General features: G+C 37.8%; 1 protein-coding gene across 1 annotated transcript; it reads right to left on the reverse strand.

Annotated features, from left to right (window-relative positions):
- Positions 1-207: 207 nt before the first annotated feature.
- LOC132638480 (uncharacterized) lies at positions 208-16,359 on the reverse strand. Its single transcript, XM_060355342.1, has 11 exons — positions 15,784-16,359; positions 4,950-5,469; positions 4,805-4,864; positions 4,642-4,710; positions 4,510-4,560; positions 4,336-4,404; positions 4,003-4,250; positions 2,464-2,670; positions 2,079-2,171; positions 1,534-1,816; positions 208-410 (listed from the first exon to the last, which is right to left on the reverse strand). The coding sequence occupies exons 2-10, from the start codon at positions 5,431-5,433 to the stop codon at positions 1,577-1,579; spliced, it is 1,521 nt and encodes a 506-aa protein (XP_060211325.1). The 5' UTR covers positions 5,434-5,469; positions 15,784-16,359; the 3' UTR covers positions 208-410; positions 1,534-1,576.
- Positions 16,360-18,249: the final 1,890 nt, after the last annotated feature.

Genomic DNA, 18,249 nt, shown 5'->3' on the forward strand with positions numbered 1-18,249 from the left:
AGTACCTTTAGCGACTGAAATTCCTTTCGTTGATCAAAATACTTTTAACGATCGAAGTTCCTTTTTCAAATTTTAATAAAAATAATTAAATAATTCATAATTTTCCCTGCTCTTCTGAAGTAGTATTATTTTATATGCTTTCACATGCAACCTAAAACATACCAAATAATTGATATTCATATAAAATTTCATATTTAGGCGCAAAAACCTAAACATCACATTAATTACCGAAAAACATATATATGTCCAACAAAATAAATCCATCAAATCCTAAAAATTGAGAAAAGGAAATTGTAGCATATGTACAAATGACGTCTCTGCACCAATACTAATAAAACAATAAACATAATGCGCTTCAACTTGCTCTGCACTTTGTTCGAGCACATTTCTTCAATCTTCAAGTTCTTGATCTGTTAAAAGAACTATCCATGTCAGTTTAGTAACAAAATGCCTGCTAGCTATTTTCCTAGTTTAAAAAATAAAGGAATAATTTAATCACCAGTTAGCCAAACAATTGGAGCAAATAAATCATGCATTAGCTATCAACATGTTAACATAGTATGAATAGCAAACAACAAATAGCTACAGAACAGTAGAAAAACATAGATTTATCATAATATACCTCTATACATGTCAAAAGTAAATATATCATCCCAACCAATAGATCCTTCTCACTCGTAGCCATTTCGTTCTTAATCTTAATGAAATTTCAACACTATCAATCACCCTAAGGTTTTGGCTTGACCCTAAAACTATTTCACATTAGTAATGAAGACTGTCATTTTGATACTTGAAAGAAAGAATTTCTAAAGGAGCAAACAGATTGTATTTGAAGTATACAAAAAATGGTTCAGCCATATAGTAGCTAACATATTCTTAAAGGCTTATAATTAATCTATACCATTTTGATTTCTCAAAATAGAGAGATGGCAATGTGGAGATAAAAATGATCAATAAAGCTATCACAATAATCTTCTTCCATCTTGAAACAGTCACAACTAGAAATTACCTGGTGCATTATGGGACAATCAACACACATTTATTTTTAATTACCTTACACAAATTTGGGTGCGCATATATATATATATATATGCAAACCTTTGCTGGAGGGTTGATCACTGGAGGTGATCTCGACCCGTTCCATTGTTCATTATATAATCTGGAAAAAATATATTGTCCAAACATTATGCAGCATATTTTCCACGAAGCAACTCTAATTGTTCACAGACAATTCAACCAAATAGACATATCCTTTGAACTACTCTTTTACCCAAACGCCATCATCATCATCATAAAAAATTAACAAATAAATCCACAAATCTCAAACGCCAGAAGAATGCATAACTGTTGACGGACACAGTAGAACTATTTCAAAAATTAAAACACTTGAATCTAGTCTCTAGATCAAATCATAATAGCAAAACAGGCTACTGCATTAGCAAAGTCGTTATCAAAGAGGAGCACTTGTAAAACATATCACTAAATCTATTGAGAAATACGCATTATGTAATTGGTGACAGAAAATTTACTAACCTAGTGGAGGTGATGAAGGCTGATGAACCAATATACGTTCAAGTCATTCATATTTACTCTCCAGAATATCCATGCGGTTTTGTAGTGATTCCTTTTCTTTTTTAGTTGTTTTATGCTCTTCCAACAATGCAGCCTTTGAGGTGGTACCACCTTTCAACTCCTTAGCGGTTATCCCACCCCCAAATCGAACTGCATGACTTTTGCATTGAGGTCCAAAGCACCTTTCCACTACCTCAATATTAGTAAGAGACGGTTCAGATTGTACCAGCTCTTGGATTTCAGCCTATAAAATACAAGAATGTTTAAAATATTTCAATACACTAAAGAAGAGGAAGGATGTTTAATGAAATTTATAAAAAGACATGCATATTTTTCGATGGTTTCAGGTTCGACAAGCTCATCGTCCTTCTTATGAGTCTCAAAGAAAATAATTGCCATGTTTGGTGGATTACCATCTTTGCCTCCCTTTAGAATTAAATAGACAAGTCACATAAATCTTTCATACAAAGAGGAGATTTCCTCATAGGGTTACACGATTTACTTACCATTTCGTAATTAATCTCTCTATAAGGTTTGCTACCCGTACGATGAGGCATAACTACCTTAGACCTATTGACTGAGTTTCTTGTACTTGATTCCTGCATTAACAACACAATAGTGAAATTATTATAAGGTAGTTTAATGATTCTATTTTTAATGTTAGCTTTGAAGCTAGGTAGCAAAGAGTAAATAGAGAGAAAAATAATAATAATAATAATAATAATAATAATAATAATAAAAAATCAATGCAACTTTATTTTGTGGGTCCTGTGGAAAGAAGACATCAAAAATATTCTGATTTCTTTTTGGCCCTGCCATAAATTGTTCTTGAAAAGTAATCACATGCCACTTGAAATAAAATGCTCTTTGTTAATGGATATGAAATCATACCTTAAATTTATCAGATAAGAAATGCTCCTTAACCAACCATTGCCAATCACTGTTTTCTACTCCTGCCGGCACATCTTTTAGAACCTCATGCAATGACTTCGATTTCATTTTCTTGTGCAATGATCCTCTCCAATTATTCCAATGTTTTCTCATATGTTGCAGAACATGACCTCTATGATCAATCATGTCGTCACTGTCAAATTTTTCCTGAAATAGAGAAAAATATCAACAGAAGTGTCTTGAATAAGTGAAAACAAGGCATCAATTTACAGATCACCAAATATAGCAGTAACCTGGAAGTTTTAGGATCAAAAATCAATATTTCAAATCAATAACAAGTATTGTTTACCAAAACATAATGGAATGAACTTAATGGAGATAAAGGTAAGCAAGTCTCAATTGTTAACAATGCTAAAGAACCTGTTAAAGGTAATAACAAGGGCAAAAATAAAGTTTCTTACCCAAACAAGGTGAAGAATCATGCTACTATGGTGTTACAGACTGGGAAAGTTGTGGGCAATGTTAAGAATGTGTATAAGTGGCAAACTAACCAAAGGAAAAATCGGAGACAAAAGAATGTTGATGGGAATAAACAATAACTAGCAGTGCCTGCAGTAAAGCAAACTGTTGGAAATAATAATGAAAACAGCTTGCTATAGTAAGTTCTAAGGTTGTGCAAGTTGTTAACAAATTTGATAGCTTATGTGGGAACAAGAGGATATTAATGGCTACAGATGATGATGTTACTGTTATGTAGAGGGAACAAGAATATATTAATACTCAACGCCAGGAAAAGGATTTTGAGAGTGTTAATGATACTGGTGGTATAGCTGGAGATACTCAGAAGAAGGTGCATATTGCCGGTGAAATTAGCACTAAACTGCAGGTGGGCACTGATGTGCAAATGCAGGAAATCAGTCAAGTCGTGGATATGAGTGCTGAGAAGCTGGCTGAAAAAATAGTACACAAACAGCAGCAAGTTCATGCTACTAAGAGTGCTTCAGTTACTCCATTTCACTTGAGGGATGCTGTGGTGCAAACAAGGCAACAAACAGACAAGGCACTGGAAACTAATGTGTCTCCCAAGGCTAATAATCATAAGCAGCAGCATACAGCTAAAAATTTTACAGCTCACAAACAACAGCCAGATGAAGTGATGAAGAGCAGTGGGAACAAACATGCTACTGGTTCTAATCAACAGATGCAACAACAAAAGAATAATGGTAATACAGGAGGCAAGTCATCTCAGGTGGTACACCATGATGGAAATAAGCAGAATCAACTAGTAAATGCACAGGTTTTGCAGCATTCTAGATCCAATGTCAAAAGCCAAAATCAGGTTGCAGTAAAAAATTCTCAAGGACACTTGCAAGTAGCAGTAGCAGGAAGGGAAAGAAGCAGAATTGATATGGATGAGGAGTCTACTGCACAGAATTTTTTTAATGCTGCTAGGGAGGGTGATATATCACCTAGACATTAATTTTCATATCAAATTTTCACTTTCTATTAAATCAAGAAAGCAATGTTGTATATACTTACAGTAACAGCTTTCCACATGTGCTCAAGCTTATGTTCTTCGATGTCCAACCATGATTGTACTCGCAACGGGCACATATTACGATCACGAACGAGCAAACCCAAGTGTCTAGAAAATGAGGCGTGATTCGGCCCAACAACTCGATTTTGGTAGAAAGTGACTCTTAACTTTTCTCCAGGTTTCAGTCGCAAAGCTTTCTTACAAATGTTCATTCCTCTCACTTTATTTGTCTTTTCAGATTCACATGGACCTGCAAAATTTAATGTACGTCAAACAAAACAAAACGTTAAAGCCACTAACAACAAGAAAATATTACACAAAAGAAAATAAAGTACTAGTTTCACTAGTCTGAGCATCTTGAGTCACTTCAGCAACTTTTTTTGCCTTTTGAGATTCAAATGGACCTGCAAATTTTAATCTAAGTAAAAAAATACAAAAACGTTCAAGTCTATTAACAACAAAAAAATATCACACAGAAGAAAATAAAATTCTAGTTTCGCTTCTCTAACCATCTTGAGTAACTTCAGCCATCTTTTTTGCCTTTTGAGATTCAAATGGACCTGCAAATTTTAAGTCAAACAATACAAAAAGTTCAAGCCCACTAAAAACAAAAAGATATTACACAGAAGAAAATAAAATACCAGTTTCACTTCTCTGAACATCTCGAGTCACTTCAGCCACTTTTTTTGCCTTTTGAGATTCAAATAGACCTGCGAATTTTAGTGTAAGTCAACCAATACAAAAAGTTCAAGCCCACTAACAGCAAGAAAATATTACAGAGAAGAAATTAAATAGAAGTCTCACTTCTCTGAACATCTCGAGTCACTGCAGCCACTTTTTTTGCCTTATGAGATTCAAATGGACCTACAAATTGTAGTGTAAGTCAAACAAAACAAAAAGTTCAAGTCCACTAATAACAAGAAATATTACACAGAAGAAAATAAAATACTAGTATCACTTCTCTGAACAGCTAGAGTCACTTCAGCATCTTGATAAAGGAAGTCTTCCATTGGATCAAAATCAGGAGGCACAAGGATACTTCTCTTTGTTGGCTTATTTAGATTAGAAGTTGCTGGAGTACAACTTCTATTTTTTCCAATCGGAGTCCTCTTTTCAGCAATAACTCTTATGCTTTGTCCTCGACCGCTTCTGTCACTTCTCTGAGCATCTTGAGTCATTTCAGCTTCTTGATAGAGGAGGAAATTGTCTTCCATTGCTTCAAAATAAGGGTGCACATTGAAATTTTTCTCAGCTAGCATATTCAACTTAGAGGTTGCTGTATTACAACTCTTATTTTTGGCAATTAGAGTCCTCTGTTCGGCATTAACTCTTAAAGAGCCCATTACTCTTAAGCTTTTCCCTCCCTGTCCCTTTGCTGCTAAGGCACCAGGTTGAATGAATTCATGCTTAGCAATCTTTGAAGCTGATCCCATTTCATACTTCTGGATTTTTTAGGGATTCATGTCAACCTAATACCAAAAATAATATATAAGAGCAAAGTCGGCAAGTTTTCAATAAGAAGAAAAGTAAATTGAGAACGACATTCAGAATGAAGACACAATGTACATGTCACAAGATTCCTTGCATGAACCATTACTACTATAGTAAGAGCGAGGTAATATTCAAGATTAATTCATTGGGAAAAAAATTCAGAGTAAATAATAAAGAATCAACAACAAAATGTGGCTAGAGGCTGATGCATCAGTGCAGCTTGTTTGTGCACCACTGGTTGCTGATTTTCAGGTGGAAATTTGGTGTGATGCATCAGTGCAGCTTGTTTGTATGTAGTACTGGTTGCTGGTGTGAGACTATTTGTTACACCCCGTGTTTTCAGAGCAGGAGTATTACATTTACCTCACCGTAGTAAGGGAGTGTCGGAAACGTCCCATAATGTTTTGAAAAGCACAAGCCATGGAAAGTACGTAACAACGAAGAAAGAGGGTGAATTACGATCTCGTAAGTCGTAATCGGGAAAGAGTATTTTGAAACACGAGAACATGATCATTATTAGTATAATAAGTGATAAATATCATGTATAGAGAGTTTCGGAATATTTCGAGATCGAGCAAATTGAAGAAAATAAGTTCGATGAAAATTTGAGAAATGCTGGAAAGATTTTTAGTCAAATTTGGAGGGGTATATCTCCATGTATATTTGGAGTTTTAAGGCGTTTCAAAAGCCTAAAATGAAGTTCGTCGAGTCTAGTTTGTAATGCAACAAACCGCTCGTCGATAGGGCGTCGGAGTAGAGAATTATAGACGTTACAAACTGAACTGTCGCGCAGAAACAGAGCTGCTACAGCACTGCTACAGTACTGCAGCAGTACTATAGCTACAGTACGTCGGCCCACCCTCTATAAAAGGGCTAAAAACCCCCCATTTTGATCACAAAAAATGCTACAAAGTTCCAGAAAATTCAGCCATTAAAAGGCTCTTAATCTCACATAAAAGTGAAGATTTTGGGCGAAATTTCAAGCTACGAAGTACTAATCGAAGTCCGGGCAACGCATAGTCACAAATATGATTTCATTTTGGAGTTGGAGTGTCTTGGAAAAAAGTAAATGTTGAAGATTTGGCTACCTTCATGAAAAACAAGGTATGAATTTGTTGAATCTCTTTCTCTATCAATATGAATTAAGAAATAATGGCAAGAACAAGGTGATAGTTTGTTGTATTGATGTTGTTAATTTGTGGGTTGAGATTTGAAGAGAAATTGGACGAAATATACATATATCTATCTTGTAGGATGTTGGGGATGTTATTATTGATGTTGTTAGTACTAATTTCAACTTCTTTACGGAAATAAAGTTATTAAATAGTTGTATCACAAGTGGGTTGGTTGAGAAATTTGGAAAATAGTGTGTGGGTTGTTTTATGGCATATGTTGGTGTTGGAAATGATATTACGACTATTGGTATTGTTGAAGAATAATGAGCAAGTTATATTTAGTGTTTTAGTTGTTGTATTGTAGATTGCATATAGCAAGTAAAGACTTGATAAGTGTGGTAAAGTATTGGTAATTGGAAGATTATGTATATTGAAGAATAATGTTCTTGCATGGATAGTATGTAATGATATTGGTATGATGTCGTTGGAATATATACTATAACGTTGTTATCGTGTTCATTGGAGTCGGAAGGTTTTGAAGAAGGTAATAAATTGAAATCATGCATCTTGGATGAAATATGTGAATTGCTAGTGCGATTGTTGATTATGTTAATAGTTTGGCCGGGTTTGAATTCCCGGATTGTGTTGGTTGAGAATTTGGCTATGTTGAATGTTGAGGATGGTATATTTACAGAGGAAATGCTGCCGAAATTTCGGTAGCCAAGTGTTTCCTTAAGATTTCAACTCTAAGTATACTAATGAGAGTTTTGGTAAAAACGACCAATTTGCAGATTTTGAAGAAATTGTGACGTGAATTTGGAATAGCAAAAGGAGCGGAAAGAGGTATGTAATGCTTCACCCTTCTTTCTATGGCATGTCTTAGTTGAAATAAGTTGGGTACGAGCCTCGGGGACAACTCGGTTCCCCGGAATCCGCACCTAAAGTTTTCCACTTTTTGTTCAATAGAATTGAACTAGAAAGTGTGCAAATGATGGAAAGACCTCTTAAACCCCTAGAACTTTCATAAGTGGGACCCGATTACCCTAGAACCCTCACAAGTAATGACATGACACGTAATATATGTAAATAATATACGTCACCCCATCCGGTCCGACGTGGGCCCGCTACTCTCGGATTTTCCTTACAGTCTTGCTGGACTTACTTGAAGTGAATCCAAAGGGAACCTTTGATCCCGATTTCGTTACCAAATGATAAATACTATGACTCCTCTAACGAGGGCACTTCCATGACGATAATGATAACAATGATGTTAGATAAGAGAATATGCCTATGATACGTACTACCGGAACGACTCTATGACTAAGATGACTAAGCTAAGTATCTTATGTAAACATGAAAATGATAAACTAATTTTTGAATCTTATTTATATTTCCTAGCTATGACTTTATTTTCTAAAAGATTTCAAAGTCTATGAACTGTCATCTATGATGCCCCGATTTCATTCTACGTTTACTTTAATATTATTCCCCGTTGGTAGTCTCACCTTAAAATACTCATTCCTTCAAGGTGAGACAAAGCGATCACGAGTATTCTATAATATAACCGGAGGTCACCGACCATTACGTCACTCCGATGACTACATGATTCTTCTTTGGGATTTCCTGCGTGCCTATGAGACATATGTATATAGGATACGTAAATGCATATAAGACATGTAAATGTATGTAAGATATGTGTATATATTTTTAAAACATGCACGTGACGAAAGAGCTAGAGCGCTATAGACGTTGATACATGCACATGATACACGTATATGTATATGATAAAAGCACCAGAGCGCTATAGACGCTGATGTACCTACACGACACACGTATAGGTATATGATAAAAGAGCTAGAGCGCTATAGACGCTGATATATGTACATGATATATGCATGTGTATACGGGGAAAATGGAGGTAAGGGCAGAGCGTTATAAACGCATATCCACCTGATCAGTTGGCATTACATGATATGATATCGTCCCGGACGCGGGATGCCCGGACGCGGGATGTGCATATTTATGGTTAAATGGATCGGCTGTCGACGCCTCGGCAATATGATATATTCTATTTTATGTATATATACATATATATGAGTAAGGAAAGCTAAGGAAGCACGGCATCTGCCCAAGGGCACTTATATGTACAGGTTATGTTTCTATCCCAGGACATTTGTTGTAACTCTCTTATGTCATTATACATGATTCATATTTTTCGTATATTACTATTCATGCCTTACATACTCGGTACACTATTCGTACTGACGTCCCTTCTTGTGGACGCTGCGTTTCATGCCGCGCAGGTCAGCAGACAGGTGGACTTGATCCTTAGAAGCCTTACCAGCAGTGTTGACAGCGCTCCAGTTGTTCCGGAGCCCCACTTTCGTGGTACTATTTTGTGTATGTATTTTCGGGCACGACAGTACTCGACCCTTTCTATGTATAAGTGTACTGTGTCTAGAGGCTCGTAGACAGATATGTACAGTCAGTTAAGTACAGTAGGTATATGGTGTTTTGGCATGCTAATGTTGATGTATAAGTGATAACGAAGTTTATTAGTCTATGTTCAGAACGACGCCGCTAATGTTAATCTTAAAAAAAATGGCTCTGTTTACATGGCTTGCTAAGAGGTAAAGGTAAAACGATAGACAAGGGGTGCTCGGTACAAGTATCGGGTACTCGTCACGGCCCCTAGTTGGGTCGTGACAGAAGTGGTATCAGAGCAGTTCGGTCCTAGGGGTTTGTCTACGAGCCGTGTCCAGTAGAGTCTTGTTTATGGGTGTGTAGCGCGCCACACTTATAAACGGGAGGCTACAGGGCATTTAGGAAATATGACCTTCTTTGTACTCAAGATCGTGCGATAGAGCTATGCTACCAGGTTTTCATATTCCTTTCCTAATCCTATGTTATGGTTTCTGTAATGTCGATTAAGAGATCAGCCTCAGAAAGTGGGGGCACTAGTAAGGCCCCTAGAGTATCTCCAGAGCCGAGTAAGGGGAGCATCGGCTATTCGATTGAGTCAGATCCATCAGAGGACCCAGCCACAATTCCTCCAGAGTTCCTGACTCCCAGAGCAGAGGATCCTGCGGAGGATAGCTATGATACAGACCCGTCAGAGCACTCTTCTGGGACGACGGATGAGGAGGCTTCCGGGGATATGCCAGTTGCTCATGTGATGGAGCACCATGCCAGTCCGGCCACCTCGGAGAGTGCTACGGATTAGTCCTGTCCCTTGTCCTGGCCATCAGTGAACCAGGAATCTTCTGGTTATCTATACTCTTCCGATTCGGATGCGAGGAATGACGAGGGTCAAACGAGCGGCGAACAGACAGACGAGAATGTGGAGCATACTTCACATGGTAGCTCCCCGGACCAGGCTCGAGATTGATCGGCTACAGGTATATGAGATTTTCTTCGAAACTTTCTATGCATACGTGTTCTCTGTAAAATTACTAATTAATGACGGTAGACAGAAATTCAAAAGGGGCCAAAGACTTAGCGGTTATGAGTAATGGCGACTGAAATGTTTCCGCCACCAGTGCGAAATTAGAAACCCCGGATAAAAGGGTAGTTATATATATGGATGGGAGTAAAGAGTGAAGATTTAAATAGAGGAAATATGGAAATCGTATGGTTAGGAAAGTGAAGATAGGAGCGGGACCCGCCGTGAGGACGTTTTGGGAGTTGCTAGAACCCCGACTTACCTTAAATGATGTGACAAAGGTCGTGCGGGGCAGTCGATATGATTATACTGGCATTCACGTATTAAAATGCACTAAAGTTTCAAGGTTAAGCGTGCTAGGGTGAGAGCAATATCACGATGGGTGACCCCCTGGGAAATATGCTGAAAATTTCATAAATGTGGAAACAAGTGACGAGTGTAAAAGTAGGCAGCCCAAAGTAAATTGGGGTGTGGAAAGTGGTTAGAAACCCCGTACGAGTCATATAGGCCGAGACGGGCTAAACTAATGGAAAAGGGGAAGCCATGACAACAAAAAGATTTGAGGATGAAGGAAAAGGGTACAGATGTCACAGGGTGAGACCGATATTGAGTCCACACTAATTAAGGCAAGAAATCCCCGGTGTGGCGATGTATGGGAACATGTCTAGTGAGGGGATAGACGCGACGGACGCCACGAAGAAGGGATTACATCCATAAAGATCGCAAAAGGAAACCTAAGCTCCTAAGATGGATATGCTAAGTGACATGAGGTATCTACAGAGAAGACCTCCCCGAAGTGTTACAATACACTATGAGGCTAGTTTAACATTCGAGGACGAATGTTCTAAAGGGGGGGAGGATGTTACACCCCGTGTTTTCAGAGCAGGAGTATTACATTTACCTCACCGTAGTAAGGGAGTGTCGGAAACGTCCCATAATGTTTTGAAAAGCACAAGCCATGGAAAGTACGTAACAACGAAGAAAGAGGGTGAATTACGATCTCGTAAGTCGTAATCGGGAAAGAGTATTTTGAAACACGAGAACATGATCATTATTAGTATAATAAGTGATAAATATCATGTATAGAGAGTTTCGGAATATTTCGAGATCGAGCAAATTGAAGAAAATAAGTTCGATGAAAATTTGAGAAATGCTGGAAAAATTTTTAGTCAAATTTGGAGGGGTATATCTCCATGTATATTTGGAGTTTTAAGGGGTTTCAAAAGCCTAAAATGAAGTTCGTCGAGTCTAGTTTGTAATGCAACAAACCGCTCGTCGATAGGGCGTCGGCGTAGAGAACTATAGACGTTACAAACTGAACTGTCGCGCAGAAACAGAGCTGCTACAGCACTGCTACAGTACTGCAGCAGTACTATAGCTACAGTACGTCGGCCCACCCTCTATAAAAGGGCTAAAAACCCCCCATTTTGATCACAAAAAATGCTACAAAGTTCCAGAAAATTCAGCCATTAAAAGGCTCTTAATCTCACATAAAAGTGAAGATTTTGGGCGAAATTTCAAGCTACGAAGTACTAATCGAAGTCCGGGCAACGCATAGTCACAAATATGATTTCATTTTGGAGTTGGAGTGTCTTGGAAAAAAGTAAATGTTGAAGATTTGGCTACCTTCATGAAAAACAAGGTATGAATTTGTTGAATCTCTTTCTCTATCAATATGAATTAAGAAATAATGGCAAGAACAAGGTGATAGTTTGTTGTATTGATGTTGTTAATTTGTGGGTTGAGATTTGAAGAGAAATTGGACGAAATATACATATATCTATCTTGTAGGATGTTGGGGATGTTATTATTGATGTTGTTAGTACTAATTTCAACTTCTTTACGGAAATAAAGTTATTAAATAGTTGTATCACAAGTGGGTTGGTTGAGAAATTTGGAAAATAGTGTGTGGGTTGTTTTATGGCATATGTTGGTGTTGGAAATGATATTACGACTATTGGTATTGTTGAAGAATAATGAGCAAGTTATATTTAGTGTTTTAGTTGTTGTATTGTAGATTGCATATAGCAAGTAAAGACTTGATAAGTGTGGTAAAGTATTGGTAATTGGAAGATTATGTATATTGAAGAATAATGTTCTTGCATGGATAGTATGTAATGATATTGGTATGATGTCGTTGGAATATATACTATAACGTTGTTATCGTGTTCATTGGAGTCGGAAGGTTTTGAAGAAGGTAATAAATTGAAATCATGCATCTTGGATGAAATATGTGAATTGCTAGTGCGATTGTTGATTATGTTAATAGTTTGGCCGGGTTTGAATTCCCGGATTGTGTTGGTTGAGAATTTGGCTATGTTGAATGTTGAGGATGGTATATTTACAGAGGAAATGCTGCCGAAATTTCGGTAGCCAAGTGTTTCCTTAAGATTTCAACTCTAAGTATACTAATGAGAGTTTTGGTAAAAACGACCAATTTGCAGATTTTGAAGAAATTGTGACGTGAATTTGGAATAGCAAAAGGAGCGGAAAGAGGTATGTAATGCTTCACCCTTCTTTCTATGGCATGTCTTAGTTGAAATAAGTTGGGTACGAGCCTCGGGGACAACTCGGTTCCCCGGAATCCGCACCTAAAGTTTTCCACTTTTTGTTCAATAGAATTGAACTAGAAAGTGTGCAAATGATGGAAAGACCTCTTAAACCCCTAGAACTTTCATAAGTGGGACCCGATTACCCTAGAACCCTCACAAGTAATGACATGACACGTAATATATGTAAATAATATACGTCACCCCATCCGGTCCGACGTGGGCCCGCTACTCTCGGATTTTCCTTACAGTCTTGCTGGACTTACTTGAAGTGAATCCAAAGGGAACCTTTGATCCCGATTTCGTTACCAAATGATAAATACTATGACTCCTCTAACGAGGGCACTTCCATGACGATAATGATAACAATGATGTTAGATAAGAGAATATGCCTATGATACGTACTACCGGAACGACTCTATGACTAAGATGACTAAGCTAAGTATCTTATGTAAACATGAAAATGATAAACTAATTTTTGAATCTTATTTATATTTCCTAGCTATGACTTTATTTTCTAAAAGATTTCAAAGTCTATGAACTGTCATCTATGATGCCCCGATTTCATTCTACGTTTACTTTAATATTATTCCCCGTTGGTAGTCTCACCTTAAAATACTCATTCCTTCAAGGTGAGACAAAGCGATCACGAGTATTCTATAATATAACCGGAGGTCACCGACCATTACGTCACTCCGATGACTACATGATTCTTCTTTGGGATTTCCTGCGTGCCTATGAGACATATGTATATAGGATACGTAAATGCATATAAGACATGTAAATGTATGTAAGATATGTGTATATATTTTTAAAACATGCACGTGACGAAAGAGCTAGAGCGCTATAGACGTTGATACATGCACATGATACACGTATATGTATATGATAAAAGCACCAGAGCGCTATAGACGCTGATGTACCTACACGACACACGTATAGGTATATGATAAAAGAGCTAGAGCGCTATAGACGCTGATATATGTACATGATATATGCATGTGTATACGGGGAAAATGGAGGTAAGGGCAGAGCGTTATAAACGCATATCCACCTGATCAGTTGGCATTACATGATATGATATCGTCCCGGACGCGGGATGCCCGGACGCGGGATGTGCATATTTATGGTTAAATGGATCGGCTGTCGACGCCTCGGCAATATGATATATTCTATTTTATGTATATATACATATATATGAGTAAGGAAAGCTAAGGAAGCACGGCATCTGCCCAAGGGCACTTATATGTACAGGTTATGTTTCTATCCCAGGACATTTGTTGTAACTCTCTTATGTCATTATACATGATTCATATTTTTCGTATATTACTATTCATGCCTTACATACTCGGTACACTATTCGTACTGACGTCCCTTCTTGTGGACGCTGCGTTTCATGCCGCGCAGGTCAGCAGACAGGTGGACTTGATCCTTAGAAGCCTTACCAGCAGTGTTGACAGCGCTCCAGTTGTTCCGGAGCCCCACTTTCGTGGTACTATTTTGTGTATGTATTTTCGGGCACGACAGTACTCGACCCTTTCTATGTATAAGTGTACTGTGTCTAGAGGCTCGTAGACAGATATGTACAGTCAGTTAAGTACAGTAGGTATATGGTGTTTTGGCATGCTAATGTTGATGTATAAGTGATAACGAAGTTTATTAGTCTATGTTCAGAACGACGCCGCTAATGTTAATCTTAAAAAAAATGGCTCTGTTTACATGGCTTGCTAAGAGGTAAAGGTAAAACGATAGACAAGGGGTGCTCGGTACAAGTATCGGGTACTCGTCACGGCCCCTAGTTGGGTCGTGACACTATTGATGGAGGAATACGGGCTAGTAACACCAGAAAAACAGGCTACAGTTGGGACTTTGTGAATAAAAGGCTATTGATGGTGCTGTTTGGAATTATGGCACCTGCTGTGGTCTATTCAGCTACTACAGAGTTGTTAGTTCCTCAGTTGAGTTGTACAACTGGAGGAAATTACAAGAAGGATCTACAAGAAAGGGGCTTTCTTGTCACTGATTTACGCGAGGAAATTTGTTCATGGATTGTTCGATTTTTCCTCGTCTAGTTCAAGCTACGAAGCTGCACTGCGCTGGGGTTCGGGTTACTGCCAGGAAATTCCTTTGGTTCTTCAATATTGATGTGAAGGGATGCATTTTGGTTCTAATTAGAGCACCTGCTGGTGCGATTTTTGCAGAACACCAGATGGTGATGCGAAAGGTGAGACGGGGCTGCACTTTTGGCGAACCTTTTAGCTACTGTCCAGGCCATATTCGGTGCGTTTTTGATGAGTAAGAAGGGCACCAAATGGTGCTTTTTAACGCAAAAACTGATACCATTTACTGTTGCATAAAATCACTGAATAGAGGAGAAAAATATAGCTTTGTTTGGTGGAATTTTACTCGACTAACTGCTGCCAGGAATGTTCCTCATTACATTTCTGGCCAGAAATTTTGTAAGAAGATTAGGATGGCTTTTGCGATCTGGTGTGAAAAGGAGGGTGACGGGCAAGAAGAGGATGATGGGATCAACTATGTGCCACCATGTTCAAGTATTTAGGGAGGAGATCATGGAGAAGAAAAAGCAAGGAAACACAGCAGCTACACAATATGCAGGCCACGCACACAGTAGCGAATTTCAGCAGTGGATGAGGCATTTGTGCAAGAATTTTTGGTACAAATGTAAGGACCTGTTTCATACGTCTTCAATAGTTAATCTTTCACCATTTGAAATGTAATATAAAACAATGTATAAATGTTACTCAGGCATGCGTTTAGTGTATTTCTGAAAATTTTCAAAGTTTTGTAGTATTTTTTTAATTGATTAAAATAAGGTAACACTTCAGTAAATAAAGCAAAGACTTGATTCCTTCATTATTAGTAGCATGACGACCAATAAAAAGAATATCATCCGAAGGCAGAGAGCAAAAAAATATAGGGTTCAGCTCATTATAAATCAGAAAAAGGCTTTCAAGACAAATTATTGATATCCAGGAAAAAATCGTCAAGCACAAAATACCAGCAATCCATGTTTGTCAAATTTAACAGTAAAATGTATCACTAAACCAATTAATCAATACAATCGAAAAAATATAATCGAACAGAGAAATCATACGAACAGGAAAGGAATACCCAATTTCACAATCAACAATTACAATATTTAGTAAATTGACAGATATTTACCTTCATGTGAAGGAGAAGGAAATTGTAAATTGTTGAGATAAGCTTCTTTCTCGAAAGCCAGTTCTTTTCAGTAAGTTATACCAAACTGGTTGTGTAATCAAAATAGAGAGAAATAATTAGGTTTTTATATGGGTTGGGCTGGGAAATGGAGCATAACACCCAAACCACAAAATTTGGTTGTTATCCAAATTGAAATTTCAGTGCAGGAAGAACGGGATTTACTTTCCCCAAACATTTCAACAAATTTGTTTTACCTTTCAATCCTATCTTCAGAATCAGTTTCACCACAAAATTTGGTGTTTATCCAAAGAATTTGTTTCGGAATTCCTGAAATTGAGCCGCTTGCTAAGACTTGATAATTAGCTGTTTGTGTAGCAGCCGTTGCAAACTCCTTCTGGTGGGGTTTTACTCAATTATCTCTTTAGATTCTGATAGTCATCCTTCTTTCTAGCTGATTAAGTTGGTGTGAGTCTCCTCTAAAAAAATTGCATACAGAAAAATAAGTAATTAATGCATATCTAAGCATTATAAATTAAGAAGCAGTTTTTTTTTCTTTTGAGGGGTGATTATTGCATATGAAGGGAAGTGGGGTTGAGGAAAAATGGTGGGAAAGCAGATGAGGGGGAGCGTGGGGCTGAAAAAAAAAAGGTAGGAAAAATTAGCGCCTTATTTTATTTGGGGAACGACCGGATATTATGTTTTTTAAGGACTGGATATTGCCCCTCGTTGATATTGAACTAAAAATTATCTTTAATGACTGGAAAAGAATTTAGTCGTTATAAATATACTTAGAACGACCGGATTTATCTCCCTTCATTAAGAAATCGTCGCTAAAAGTTAAGTTTCTTGTAGTGTGAGACGTAACGGTGAGGATGACGCCATAAGGTAATAGGAGGTTCACGACCTTACGTCACTCCGATAAGGTGCACTTTTGTTTGGGCTCTCATGCATGCTACATCTATTATATGTGTATATGATATGTATGTGTATATAGGGGACATGGGGAAAAGGTGAGACGCTATAGACGCATAGCCACCTAATCAGCTGGTACTTTATGATATCATCCCGGACGCGGGATATATGGGTAATGGATCGGGTCGTTCGTTCCGCGGCAATATATTGATATATGGATCGGGCGGCACGTTTCGCAGCAATATATGATATGGTGATATTTTTACGAGCATGCATGCATTACTCGACCGTAAGAGGCAAGCAGTCACAAGTTATTTTCTTATCTTTATTTTATCTTCCGTTTCCTTTGTTATTTTTTGATGCATGTCTTACATACTCAGTACATTGCTCGTACTGACATCCCTTTCCTTCATAGACGTTTTATTCATGCCCATAGGTAAACAGGGGGATGACCCAGCTTCCTAGGATCCAGACCAGCTTGCACAGGAGCACTTCCATACTCCGGAGGTGCAATTTTTGATATATTCTTTTGTGTTCATACTTGGATATGGTGGAGTCATTTCCCCTCTTCATGACTTCAGAGTTTCAGTTAGAGGCTCGCAGATACTCATGTGTGGGTAGTGGATGTTATGTGACACTCATTGTATATTCTGTATATTATTCGTCTGTCGCCGCGCGGGCTTATGTATACATATATATGTGTAATTGTTTTGTGGAGTTTATATGTGTACAAGTTAAGACAATAGTAGTATGATGCGTGGTGCTCGGTAGTCAGCTCCGGGTGCCCGTCATGGCCCACTAGGCGGGTCCTGACAAATTGGAGTAGTAAATTCATTTGAGTCATGATTCTTAGTATGAGATGAGTATAATCTCGTTATGAATAATGCTAATGTTGTTGAGGGAGTATTATGTTAAAAATGAATATGTTGTTGTATTATAGTCATGGTTGTGGATGATTTGAAAGAGAATTGTGAGGATTGAGTAATGTTTAACTTGAAGAAGTTTATTGTTTATGATATTATAGGTGTTGCTATTGCTATTTGGGAGTTGTTCATTATATGGAGAAAGTTGTTGAAACAAAGGAAATGCTGCCCAATTTTCATTAGCCCTTAGTCATTTTAGTCTAGAATTAAGCGTATTTCTAAAGATCTAACCTTAGTACAAATTCTCTAGAGATGGCGAAGGCGTTTAGGAGCTTATCAGTAGCTGTACAGGAGCACCCCACTACTCCGGAGGTGCCGCCTCTTGGTATATTTTTTTATACACATATTTGGGGCATGGAGGGGTCCTTTTCTTCCCTTATGATTTCTGTACACCAGTTAGAGGCTTGTAGATACTCATGTGTGGGTAATAGATGTCATGTGACCTCCTTAGTGTATGCTTTGTACATCATTTTTGTAGCCTTATGGGCCTATGGTTATATATATGTTTTTGGGAGGTATTTAGTGATCATTCATAGTAAGCCTTGATTTGAGAAATCTCATATATATGTTCATGTTGGGTATGATTGTCACGACCCAACCCCGCTGGCCGTGACAAGTGCCCGAGTTGGAC

Source organism: Lycium barbarum, chromosome 4, assembly GCF_019175385.1.
Source record: "Lycium barbarum isolate Lr01 chromosome 4, ASM1917538v2, whole genome shotgun sequence".
NCBI lineage: Eukaryota > Viridiplantae > Streptophyta > Magnoliopsida > Solanales > Solanaceae > Lycium > Lycium barbarum.

Coding starts and splice junctions, on each gene's coding strand:
- LOC132638480 (XM_060355342.1), bottom strand. CDS start 5,433: ATGGGATCAGCTTCAAAGATTGCTAAGCATGAATTCATTCAACCTGGT. Junction 4,711..4,804: donor GACTCGAGATGTTCAGAGAA/GTGAGACTTCTA, acceptor TAAAATTCGCAG/GTCTATTTGAATCTCAAAAG. Junction 4,405..4,509: donor GGCTGAAGTTACTCAAGATG/GTTAGAGAAGCG, acceptor TAAAATTTGCAG/GTCCATTTGAATCTCAAAAG.